The 12860-nt window shown below is 47.8% G+C and overlaps 3 protein-coding genes across 5 annotated transcripts; all 3 read right to left on the reverse strand.

Moving 5' to 3' along the window:
• Positions 1-188: 188 nt before the first annotated feature.
• BDBG_07564 (uncharacterized protein) lies at positions 189-2204 on the reverse strand (the record flags this gene model as incomplete). Its single annotated transcript, XM_002622116.2, has 4 exons — positions 189-879; positions 978-1423; positions 1567-1705; positions 1858-2204. 4 exons carry the CDS (start codon positions 2202-2204, stop codon positions 189-191), a joined length of 1623 nt encoding a protein of 540 aa, XP_002622162.2.
• A 778-nt stretch (positions 2205-2982) lies between these two features.
• BDBG_07565 (MFS transporter, metabolite:H+ symporter) lies at positions 2983-5012 on the reverse strand. The gene has a single exon (XM_002622117.2). The coding sequence runs from the start codon at positions 4643-4645 to the stop codon at positions 3041-3043; it is 1605 nt and encodes a 534-aa protein (XP_002622163.1). The 5' UTR covers positions 4646-5012; the 3' UTR covers positions 2983-3040.
• Positions 5013-5520: 508 nt separating this feature from the next.
• On the reverse strand, positions 5521-11084 carry BDBG_07566. 3 transcript variants are annotated; one of them, XM_031723152.1, is made up of 4 exons: positions 10101-10473; positions 8596-9778; positions 7564-8515; positions 5521-7488 (listed from the first exon to the last, which is right to left on the reverse strand). In XM_031723152.1, exons 2-4 carry the CDS (start codon positions 9604-9606, stop codon positions 7037-7039), a joined length of 2415 nt encoding a protein of 804 aa, XP_031580254.1. In that variant the 5' UTR covers positions 9607-9778; positions 10101-10473; the 3' UTR covers positions 5521-7036. The 3 variants fall into 3 exon arrangements, with proteins under 3 accessions (XP_031580254.1, XP_031580256.1, XP_031580255.1); XM_031723154.1 differs by having other exon boundaries at positions 5521-6986; positions 7073-8515; XM_031723153.1 differs by having other exon boundaries at positions 5521-8515; positions 10101-11084.
• Positions 11085-12860: the final 1776 nt, after the last annotated feature.

The raw sequence follows: 12860 nt of genomic DNA on the forward strand, positions 1-12860 counted from the left end.
CAGGGATGAATTGAGTCCAATCCAACTGATTCGGTGACCTAAGGGCAATATCCCTACGTGCTGCAGCGTATCTAAACGAGATGAAGGAAATTGAGGGTTGGGTAATGAATTGACGGGTGTCAGAAGGAAAACAGAAGGAGAAAACGCCGAGAGATCAATGAATGACGACGGGGGAGGCAATAGAAGGTTCAAACAGGGCCATCCGCATACCGCACATTATCAGCTGGCAGTTCGACTGGGGTTTCTTGTGTCTGCGGCAGCGGGGAAGTGGGCATCTCGCTCACATACCTCCCACCCATCACACCTGGATCGTACTTTGCCGCCCCGGAAGCCGGATTCGGCAACCCAGTATCATCCAGCTCGGGAATCCGATTCTTCGACTCGGCCGCCATAACGGCTTGCGAATGGGCTTGGGATAACCGTGCATCTTGGTTCTGCGTGCGCTTCCGCTTGTGCCAGATAAGGAACCATATAGCTAGTCCGACGAGCGCGATACCAGCCACTGCGCCAATGACGATGCCGGCAATGGCGCCCCTTCCCAGCTTGCTGTCCGAGTTCGCGGAGCCGGAGTCATTTGCGGGGTCAGGATCGCAGGAACCCGCGGCGAGACCGACTATATCTGTCTCTTCTGTTGGGTTGGCTTGCCAGATGGAGAACCTTTTGAGATCGTTGTTGACGTGTATGTACACGTAGGAGAGGAAGGATTGGCCTAGGGAAGCACCCTGCCGGCCAGCGTTGTGGATTGGGATTACACGGGAGTCGTTGGCGAATGTCTGGTGACCGTCGCGGTTTATGACGGTGTTGGGGAGGACTAGTTGATGGTTTGGCACCGTGATGCTAAGGCCGGAGTCGAGGGTAAACGTGAGATTCCCTCGGAAGCTAGAAGGTAAGTTAGATTTAGAAGAAAATGGGTTGTAGATTGGACCCTTAAAAGGCGGTTTGTAAGGGGCTTGAGTTTAATGGGAGAGCCAACTTACATATCTTTACTGTCATGCAAGATAGAGTTATCATATATCCCACCTGCAGGTCCGAGGTACTTCCCAGGTAAACGGCGTTTGAAATTATTGAAGACGTGATCAGGCAGCGAATTAGGCGAGATATCAGGCCTGAGACAGGCATTGAGAGTCGAACCCGAAGACTTATAAACGTCCGTTCTGTCCCCATACCACGTCGTGATGTAAATTTGTTTCACGTAGACCATTAATTCACTCGTGCACTCCTTCACATCCACAAAGTCCCTTGTAAAGTTATCTCCCTTGATCTTCGCCCTGTCGTAGCCACCCTGGACGAGGTTGCCCTTCATCTGGTGGAACGCCTCCAATCCCTGCCAGCCCCAGGACAGCGACCACGTCCTGGAAGCAATCTTTTTCTGAGCCGTAAGCACATCGAGAAAAGACGAGGCGCGACCGAGCCCGATGCTACCCTACGGAGGTTCGCCGGCCATGGGAGAATATAAGGGAACAGACTCAACGGTCATGTTCGGTTTTAGAAGGGTAATGGTTTCATTTCCCCAGGGACTGTTGATGTGTCTTTTCTTTGATTGCCAGAGGGTCGGAAATCGTATACGTCGGGGATCTCAGTGGGGACCCAGGAGGAGCTTTCTTTTTCGTTAAACACTCCTCCGCGAAACCAGATGCAGTTGTCCTGGGAGATTCGACCGGTGCATTCACGCTGGCTTCCCCAGAGCCACGAGTTGTTCCAACCACTATATATACATATACATCACGAGGTGTGTGTGTATGACGAGACACGGTAAGTTGCGCTGAAGCAGGATTGGATGGGAAATAATTAACTATATCAAAACGCCACGCTACACCCCCTTCGTCTTCTGAGGGTGACGGGGCGGGGAACACACACGGGTTTATCGCAGCGACAATTTGCTGGGGGGTAGTGCCGACACTGATACTCAGGCCCCATCGCACCGACCCCGGGTCATCTCCTATCGTGCCATTTCCGATAGGAAGTTCTATTGTTGGTGCAGAGGAGTCGCACTCCTGGGCGTGGCTTCGGTGGATGAGGAGCGCAGACAGGAGATAGAAGAAGGGATGCACACAGCATTCTGCGACGGAAGAGCCCTTCAACGATAAAGCATGTGTGTTTGTTTTGATGGATAGGAGAAATAGAAGCAGTAGATAGAGCGATCGTCCCAGCCAGTTCCAATGAGAGGCTTCAAACAGCAGGACGGGCGTAAATCCGTATATCATCAAAAGGCCCGGAATGGAGGGAATTCTTCAGCGTTCCACATGGCTCTCAGGGCACTTTGATATGGACAGAGAGACCCAATTCCCGGCTTGGGGAGCAGGGCAGGCGATCGGATTTTTCTCTTCAGCTTATTATATCAAGTATTGTGCATCCTCCGCGAGTCCTTTTGTCCTTGGTGTCACACTCGCTGGTAGTTAGTTAGTTAGCTATTTAACTTATTATTTATGGTGGTGACCAACCACGCATCCCCACAACCAACAAATGAAACCCTCGCAGTTCGCTGCTGTTGCTTGTCGGCGATCTTTGGTATAGAAATAATGAACATTGTATGCTGTGGTGTATTCAGGCCAGGCTGGTGTTGTTGAGTATTTTATATAGTTAACTGGAGAGAAAGAGAGAGAAGCGCAGTCGGCGCCTGTAAATGTATATTTAACTATATTTACGCTAGTTAAATAATTATTTGCCCAGCGAATAGAAACTGGCTTTAAATACTGGTTCTTGGTGGCCCCGAAAGAAACAAATATTCTCCACAAGAGCCACCGAGTCAGTAGGATTGCAGGCTCTATATTTAAATAAGTAAATAAATATCGTTGTTATTTACCCGGGCTTGACCGGCTACGAGCATGTCCGTTCCAATCAACTTGAAATATAAAAAGTTGTAACTGGCGGGTTCAGAACCCAGAATAAGATGTGAACCCCGTCGAGATCTATTTTGCATAAATAACAGGCAAGTTTCTATCTACACAAAACCAAAAGCAACAGAACAGGCAAGTTTCTATCTAAACCAAAAACAAAAGCAACAGACGCAGCAGCATCCTTCATTAACGAACTACTACTACTACAAACTAGCCTTCCCCCTCGATTCAAACGGCAGCAACATAACCAAAACACTCGCAACAATAAACAACACTCCACTCACATAAACAGGCACCGCCGTCTCCAGATCCGCAAACAGGGCAATAATCGGCGCCATGACGCCAAAGACCCGATTCGCCGCCGCCGTCAGCGCATTGCCCGTCCCGCGATCCTTGGTCAGGAAAATCTCTGGCGTATACGCATACAGCACCGCGTACATGATATTGCTCATGAAGCTGTACGCGCAGTTCCAGCCCAGGAGCGCGTTGGAGCTCTCCGCGGTTGTTGACGCGAAGAGGAACACGCCCGTGAACATCATTGAGAGCGAGAGCGTGCCCTTCCTGCCCAGTCGGGGCAGCTCGACCAGCGCGCCGCCGAGGAGGCAGCCTGGGACGCCGAGGACGGCGATGATGAGGGAGTTGCGGTAGGTGATGTAGGTGGAGCCGTCGCCGAAGTTGGCGCCGCGGGTGGCTTGGATGTAGGGTAAAAAGGCGTTGTAGAGAGGGAAACCGAGCCCGATGAAGGCCCAGATGAGGATTATCAGGGAGGTTGACCAGGCTAGTTTCGGGGTTGCGAAGAGGGATTTGACGTGGTTGGAGTCGAGTTTCTCTAGATTTCTCTGCAAGGCTATCCCAGCCCCGCTCCTCTGTGTGGTGCCGTGCCCCAGGGCCGTCAGCGCTTCGAGAGTGAGTGATGATGTCTTTCCATTCCGGCGCGCCACCTCATGAACAACGCGGACGGCGTCTTCATCTCTCCCCTTGCCCATGAGATACTTTGGTGATTCAAAGATGGTAAAGCAAGCAAAGCGGATGAAGAACATAAGCATCGAAATCCCACCGACAGTGATCATGAAATATCTCCATCCCATGTTTTCACCACGGCTGCATGTTTCATCGCCTTCCTGGCAGGTCAAGTTCCCCAGCAGCGGCCAGGCGATAAGATTCGCCACGACTTGCGCAAGAGCCCAATCGATAGACAAAACAGTAAGCAAGAACTGGTGAGTCGACGGCAAGAACTCGAGAAATATGGCAGAGTCAACAGGTAGGTTCCCGCCAACCCCGACAGACCATAGCGCCGCAAACACCGCGATAGCCGCAAAGTTCGGCGAGCCTGCAGCCACGAGGCCAAACACCGCCGTGATGCCGATGGTGAGGTTGAACGCCCAGCGACGGCCGTAGATATCGCAGCCAAACCCCCAGAACACCGCGCCAACGAGAAGCCCCAGGTTCTGCGCAAGGGTAAGCAACGGCGGGCGGCTGGGTGAGAACTCGTTCGTCACAGGCGTAAAGATGAGGGAGGTAACTATGGGCCAGAGGTTATCGCTGGCCCAGCCGAAGCCAATGACGATGAATAGCTGCCATTGATACCATCCCATTCCGATGTCGAGAATGGCCTGGTTCAACAGCTGGGCTTTTGCTTCGTAGATGGGATCGGCGCTGCCTGAGGGCAAGGTCGCCGTGGTCAAGGAGGGCAAATGGGCATCCTGGAGAGTAACTTCTTGGGATCCCGGCGCTGGCAAGTTCTTGTTAGGGCTCTCGTAGGAAGCTTTATCTATGAGCTCCGAGCTGCCCTCTGCGCGTGACTCCATTGGTTTTTCTCAGGAGCCTTTAGTCGACAACGAAAGCTGGGGGTAGTTTTGTGTGTTTTTCACACATTCAACGAGCTAAGAGCGGAAGCTGTTGCAGTTAGGTATAGATGGATAGGTGACGAAGGAAGGGAGGAAGGCAGCTGGATATTGACTCGAACTAGTAGTAACTGTTATGTCCAAATCATCTACAGCTGGGCGCGCAGAATAGTTGTAATCATGTATCAATAATCCCTCTTTTGTTTCCTGCCGGAATGACGCGATAGCATCTCAGTCTGGCTGGCATGCACTGTATTTTCGATCGACCCGGTTAGATATTCTGATTAGTTGTTGCACGGCGGACTGCACAACATCCCAGCGCGTCCCTGATATTCCAGCGACTCACAGAGGGCTAAAGAAAGTCGCTCGCTCTCCCAACCCCCCGAAATTGAGCCTAAAATTTTTGGCTGCATTGAGGCGCGGTTGGAGTTTAAGCCATCCGCCCGTCCATGGATTGCAAGTTATCTTTAGTCAAACGGAGTCAAGCTTTGCCGACGAGCCACTGGACCGGGGCAAACACTTTGGAATCTCTCAGCCACCTTACCGTAGATGGGAGAGCCCTGGAGTGGACGGGTCGATTGCATTTGTTCCTTATTGCTTCCATTGGTAACTCCGTACATAAATGAATCTAAATTTTTATATTTATACACTCGCCAAAGAAGGAAGAAGTCGATACTGCCATGACGTCATTTCTTGGGCCTCATCTTTTGTTTGAAGGAGAATTGACTTCTACCTCTCTCAATAAATAACTACTACAATAAATAAATGGCTTTGTATCAGCCTCAGCCTCATGCATGAGACTTTGGAAATGATATTGATGGACTACACACAGGTATATCTATTGCTTTTAAAAGGTGCTTCTTCTCAATGGTTACCACTTTGAAACTTGATTACTTCACTATTTCTAAAGTTTTTGTGTAAAGAAGGGGAAAAGATTTGAGAATTTAAAAAAAAAAAAAAATTACGCCAGAGACAAGAAGAAAAGAACTAGTACACATGGAAGACAATATAGAGAAGTGGAAAGAAAGAAAATAAGAGGAAAGAGAAAAAAAAATTTCTTTTTGAGAAGATGAGATTGATATTTGAATTAGCCACAAGCTCAGTGATAGGCAGGATTGTAAAAGCAACAGCAACTTCTAGCAGCATAAGCTAAAATAAAAAGAAAACTAAAGAACTCTACCTCTGTGGGGGTGAAAATAACTATTTTGTGAACAGAAGAGAAGATGGTATTAGATTTAAAAACTGAAAAAGTCAAAAGCATCCAGGCTTTGAAAATGACTCGCGGGCCAAACTAGATAAGAAGAAACAGAAAGGGAAGAAAAATGTTAGTGAAGAGGTAAAGAACAAGTGAGAAGTAGACTAAGAAATGAGTGTAGCTCTAGTGTGAAAAAGAATGCAAGACAAGATATGTAAAGAAAAAAGATCAAGTAAACATGCCTTGAATAGAACACGCTAGCTAGCTACATAAGATGGCACACACAGCAGGAACACCACACACATTCAGAGTACACAGACATACACACAGGCTGCAATACATGGCAAAAGAAAAATAAAGGAAAACAAAATTTGAGCCCATTAATTAGAAAGAGATAAAATGAAAAGAAGGAAAATACAAGAAAGGAGATACAATAAAATAATTAGACAGCAAAACTTGGCTTGGCCTGGATACGATTAAAACGGGCAAAGATATAGTGAAGGAAAATCATGAGAGCTAGTAAGCTGAGAAAGATAAGGAAAAGACGGAACAGAAAACAGAACCAGAGATGATGAAGATGAAGAAAGGAGATGATAGCTAATAGCTAACAAAGAAACAAAACAAAACAAGAAAACAAAAATGAAAGCTGACATTTGCTTGGTTGAGACAGAAAAAATGATAGAGAAGAGAGAGATAGGAAGGAAAGAAAAACAAGAGGCGTACTTAAAAGGATGTACTTCTCTCTCTCTCTCTCTCTCAAAAAAAAAAAAAAAAAAAAAAAAAAAAAAAAAAAAAAAAAAGATCATCATAAAACAATCAAGAGAGGTGCGAGCAAAATGCGTTTCGTTGGCAAAGCAGAGCAACAACAGAGCAATGATGAAAAAAGGGAATTCAATGTCCGGTCACGGGATGGGTGTCAGAGGGACACATGAAACCGAAACACTCAGCCAATCAACCAAGTGCTCAAAGGGGAAAAATGGAGAGAGAAAAACGCCCGTCGCCACGAAGTTATAATGCAGTTGCAGCTTTTTTCTTTTTTACCTTTTATGTCGCTTTCTACAATTAGAAGAAATGTGTATAAACCTTTGAGGATTCGTGGACTTCCATTTCCTAAGTAACGTAGAAGAATTGGGAGTTAGTTACTAGGCATATACATATAGTTATGTGCGCGTAGATTTGGGGAGGCGTCGGCTAACCATCTTAAAAGTATTAAGTTCTTCTTTAATCTGCTGCGCCAATAGCGGCGTCAGCCGATTGCAAGTCGCGATATCTCCACGACGGTCATACTCGCCACTGGGCCAGGTATCGTGGAATTGGATGCGGGGACTGAATGATATGTTCCGCGCGGTGACAGTTTGTGGTGTAACGGGTGCACTTGAGGAGTCAGTAGTGCCAAATCGGCCAGCAGGGAGAAAGTAATCTTCTCCTTCAATGGTGACGGAATCGGTTCTTCGGTGGCCTGAGCGCGGGGGGCGATCACGATCTCCGTTGGGAGTGCTTGGGGCGCTGGAGTGGGGAGAGTCGTGGATGTGAGGAACAGGCATCACGTCAGTTCCTCTGAACTCAACCGGCCGAAGGGTAGGAGACGAAGTGTTGGAACCAGCACCAGATCCTATGTGCCAAAGTCAGCAAGCAATATTAGACGGGGTATAGTCCACGGATACCAGTTATCAAGGGATAAGCTCACTTTTCAGAATTCCCTTTCTCACTGCGGCGAGAACTTCGGCACGTTCCTTTTCACCTCCCAAAATGCTCTTGCGGGCCACTTTAATGCTGTCAGTACTGCTATGGTCACCTCCTGTGGCTGTGCTACCAGATTCCACAGAAGAACGTCCCTTTGCTGACGGTGGTGCTCCTGGTTCATTATCGTTATTAATATCATTGCCCTCTTCTAACGCGGTGTTATTGCTGGCCTGTTGCCCATTACCACGCTCTGCTTCCACATTTACTATGGATACCTGAGGCGTCATAGGTTCTACGGGCGCGGTTGTATCCCCTTCGGGATTGGGCGTCGATTTAGGTCTGAAGAGCCCGACGAGTGATCGAGTTGACCTTCTAACGCCCTTTCCCATCTTCCGCAGCATAATCGAAGCCGAGGATGCAGTGGAAGAAATAGACAGATTATCCATCGACCCCGAAAATATGTGACCTTGCCCTGAATAAATGTTTTCACCAAGTCCATTGGCCTCTTGTTTTTCTGCAATTGCAGCTTGCTCCGCGCCCAATTCCTCGTCAAGTTGTTGCTTCCGCGACACTTCCTGGCCAGGTCGACCAGCTTGTGGTATAGGTTCCTGGGCGCTCGCGGCTCGAAGCTCTGCAACGCTGCCAAACGACAGGGCCCTTCGCAGTCTCGACTTTCCAGATTTATGGAATCCTTTCTTTGATAATTCTGTCAGGCGCTTTGCGGCAGGACTATGTACTTTAGCTTGTGTGGAGGGCGATGGGGGCTGTGCTTGCATTGGACCAGATGACTCGGTTGCGGGGTTGGTGGTAGTGGTGGACTTTGGCTTTGAGGATTCGGGGCTCATGTCTATCGGTTGGGACAAAGGAGAAGGATTCGTGGCACGTTTCGAATTGTCAATGAGTTTGTGATCTAGTTTCAGGGTGGTGGACGATGATACTGGAGGAGCTCGTTTTCCCTGTTTTATAACAAAATGTAACTGTTAGCCGCAAACACAGAAAGGATATTTGAAGTGAGATGAGTAGAGGGCTAGCCTACAGTCGGAGGAGAAGATCGTGTGGAAGAGACACTTTCAGTGCTACCCTTGTGTGCATGAGAGTATGTATGAGCAGAATGGGGACGTTGATCTGGACTTTCTAGGGTAAAGTCCTTGGTGACTAAAGACATTAGCGGTTCAGCGGCTGGCTTTTGTTCCGATAGGTTCGGCAAGCCCGTTATGTCTAAACTGCCCAAGCTTCTACGCCTGTAACGCTTGGCCTGCTCTGATGATTGAGGATTGGCAGTAAATGCATCATCTGCACTAGAAACTCGAGAGTGATATGGGGCGTTCCCCTCCTTTACACCGGGAGCAAAACTTGGCTGTGAGAGTCCACTCGCTAGAAACGATGAAACATTCCCAGCTCCATTCTGGGATTCAGTGCGTCGTTGGCCACGACGATAGCGATCTGGAGAGGGTTTCGTGGAGGTAGTAGGAGATGTAGAAGAAAGCGAAGGCGTGGATCCCATTGAAGATAGTGGGCGAGCAGCGGATTCATTGGTCCATTGTTTCGTTGGGATTGCAGAGTCGTCTTTTGAGCCTTGGGATATGACGGAAGAAGGGATGTTGGGGGAAGAATTAAATACCGAACCAGCAGCAGGGAAATGCACACGAGAGGGGATTACGCCCGGGAATGTTGGGTTTGCTTGGGACTGTGATGCCGAAGGCGCAGATACCGCTCTATGCTCCGTTTTCAGGAGGTGAGGGGCATTCTGACGCGTGTGAGAGCTGCCAGTGTTGGTCAAACTTGGGGTACTAGTGAAAGCATAAGGCGCAACAGGTTGTCCAGCCTGTGAGGCCCTATAACCCATCCCACTCCCACTCCCATTCCCATGTCCCAGTACATTGTTATATGATGCCCTAGACGGCTGCTGATTTCGAGCCATTTGTGAATGCTGTTGGAGAGTAGAAGTCGCGGAGGAAGGGAAGGAGGCAGTAGAGGAGGAGGGGCGAGGCTGCAGCAAAGTGATGGAACTGGTCTGCTGGGGGATCGTTTGTACCAGTGCAGCCATGATTGGAATAACACACGTATTTCTTTATTGAAGAGCAAAGAAAAAAGGACTCATATGGGGAGATGCCAAGAGAATGTGGAACGGAGTCAAGAGGAGAGACAGGGGATTCGAAGCCAGATATCCGCCACAACGTTCTGTTTATCGAAAAAAGTGGAGGCCAAATAGGACAAATCTACAACCTTGAGATGAATTGTCAGTAGAGACCACCACGAGCATGTCATTAGAGAAGTCGAGGGAAGAAGTGGTTAGGTATTCGTGGGGTAAGTTTTAAGAATCATCAGGGTGGTCAATTGACGCGGAATTGGGGAGTAACGGAGGTGGGAGACGATGAGTACTGGGCTGATTGTGCAAGCTAGGGCAGGGCTTTTGCTGTTTCTCGTGCCTCAATGGCGAGCATCTGGAATTGAGGAGTGGCAAGCAGTAGATAGTTGGGAAGTTGGGAAAGGGCAGGGGAGGGGAGGGGAGTGTTGGGGGGGCTTCGAAAGGAGACGTACCAAGACCAGAATTGCCGGTTAAATTAAAAGATTATGCAGGGGTAGCGGTAAGATTATATGATGTTGAGGTTCCAAGGGAAGCAGCTAGTATAGAACGAACGTACAGACGAGGAGATCGAGACGCGAGGAGGGGGGTTTGTTCGAAAGGAGACAGACAATGCGAGATTAGGATCCCAAGTTGTTCAGGGGAGTGAGAGCGAGGGAGCAAGGGAGCAAGGGAGGTTTTAGGAAGACGAAGGATATAAGATCAAGAAGAAGAGAATGGATCAAGCCATAGAGAAACGAAAGAATAACGACTGACAGACAGGAAATAATATATAAACAGAACGGAAAGGAAGGGAAAGGGAATTAAAAAAAAAAAAAAGAAAAAGAAAAAGAAAAAGAAAAAAAAAGACCGAGATAGAAGAAAGGAATAGAAGGGGGCAAGAAAACGAAGGAGAATGAACAGCAACCTCAAGACCTTCCACCAGCCTAGTCCTCCAGGGCACACACGGGAGGGAGAGAGAGAGGGATTAGGATAGGGATGGAAATGGAGATGACAAGGAGGTCAACGCCAGCGAAGTTGAGGAGAGGAGGAAGAGGAGGAGGAGGAAGAGGAGGAGGAGGAAGAGAGGAAGAGGAAGAGGAAGAGGAAGAGGAAGAGAGGAAGAGGGAGAGGAGAGAGAGGAGAGAGGAAGGATGAGGATGAAGGAGAGGAGAAGATGGGATGAGGATTGGAGTGAGTGAGTGGTTGGAAGGGAAGGGAAGGGAAGGGGAGAGAGAGAACGGAAACAGCCAAAAACACGCCGTTACGGGTACGGGGGCGCTGGTATGTATGGATATTGGTACGGACAGCAAGTCGTTCCAGTAATACCGGTCTCCCCCCCCTTAGGCAATGTAGGCACGGAGCGGCCTGAGACATTGATCATTGATACCCAGGTACGCGCCCTGACTAGCTGGTTACATGGGCTTACATACCACACATACCACACATACCACACATACCACACATACCACGGTCAACCTCGATAACTCCACTACACAACAATCCCGCGCCTAGGTGTGGACCCTGCTGGTGCCCTTTCCCTCCGCCCAAAGCGAGTCATGCAGCGCGATCCATAGAGCTATCCATATATGAGGCTACAGTACATGTATGTACATACATTACGGTCCATACGTTACCTGACCTTACCATACCTTACGCTACCGTTCCGCTGGCTGCTGGCCTTACCAACAATACAAGGAGTACACTCCCAGGCACACACACACAGCCCGCTCTGAGGAGCCTTGGGAGAACGCTCCAACAACCCGTGGACAGTATGGCAACTTTCTCCAAACTTACCTGGAGGAGATCATAATATCTCTATTATTATTCTTGCGGTGGTGGGTGGAGAATACGTCAAATTAATAATTGCTATGCCGTTGAGGAATGCGAATATTCAGTGGATGAAACAGGGGAAGAGAAGGGCATGGGCTGGTGCTTGGGGTCGGGGTTTGGGAAGACCTTGTCCCGTCCATGCATAAACGTTTACACAGAAAACAGCATCATCCCCCCTCCCTCCCCTCCCCTCCCCCGAATTACAAGAGTTGTATCCAAAACATTGTATTATTTATTTATTTCCTTCCTTCTTTCGTTCTTCATGCTGGGGCGTCTTTGCTGAGTCGGACGGGGAAACATTTATTAAATTTTATTAAATTCAAGGCTTCCAGGTCACTATTCAATCCCATCCATGCCAAGGCCAATTTTCACCGAACCTCTCCAAACGATTTTCGAGCAACCTCCGAAAATCACATGATTAAAGTGGTCATAATTTTGACCCCATCGACTACGCCTGGCTGCCCCTCCTAGATTTTGATTCAGTTCAGAAAAGTTCATTGTACTGTCATTGATATAAAGTGTAAGTTTTGTCTTACATCATGAAATACTCAAAAATGAATGCTAATAGCTGGTCTTTTAAGACATTCCTTGATGCACATGCAACTATTAAAAGTGATACCAGTGCCTGGAAATTATGGAATGTCCACTGTCATCAATATTGGCAAGGGCACAGTTAATAAAGAGTTCTGAAAAGCAACTGCACAGAATGACAAAGAGCTGAAGGAGAAGAAGGTGAAGGCATTGCTGGTAGAATCTGGAGATCCACGTATAGTAATGTTGCTGACATCTTTCTAGAGTGGAACTGATGTTGTTGTTCTTGAGAAGGAATACTTCGTGGGCAAACACTTAGATGGCCGGCCGGGTCACACATGAAAAAGAGGGAGACAGTGTCATCCACTCACGCGCAGCCGAGGGAAAAATTCATATTCTTCTCACAGGGCCCAAGGCAGTGCCAGCAGATGAGCTAAGAATCCTCATCTTGAATGATGTTCAGATCAGCCTGGTGTTTCAGAATGTATTAATTTGATGATTTATTCCCAGAGATTCCTGATCCTTGAAACATTCAGAAATATTGTGAAAATCAAACAGTTAAATTCCCTCAATATCTCAGAACTGACTTCAAGGCTGTGTGGGGCAAGAGCAGTTTGACATGAATGTATGAAGAAGTCAGATTGAACAAGGAGTATGAAAGCTGCAAGTTAAGTTGTAGCTGTTCTGTGTTTGCAGATAATTATCTTGATAAGTATGGAGAAAGTTGACAAGTTAAGAGAAATAGAACAGTATTATCTGTTTATTCACTTCATAGCTTTGAGCTGTATGATGTATCTACATACATACTGTTAGCAATTTTTATTTTCTCTTCATATATTATTTAGAAATAGAGATTAATCAGAAATCAGAAT

The sequence above is a fragment of the Blastomyces gilchristii genome, assembly GCF_000003855.2.
Source record: "Blastomyces gilchristii SLH14081 genomic scaffold supercont1.19, whole genome shotgun sequence".
NCBI classification, from domain to species: Eukaryota; Fungi; Ascomycota; class Eurotiomycetes; order Onygenales; family Ajellomycetaceae; genus Blastomyces; species Blastomyces gilchristii.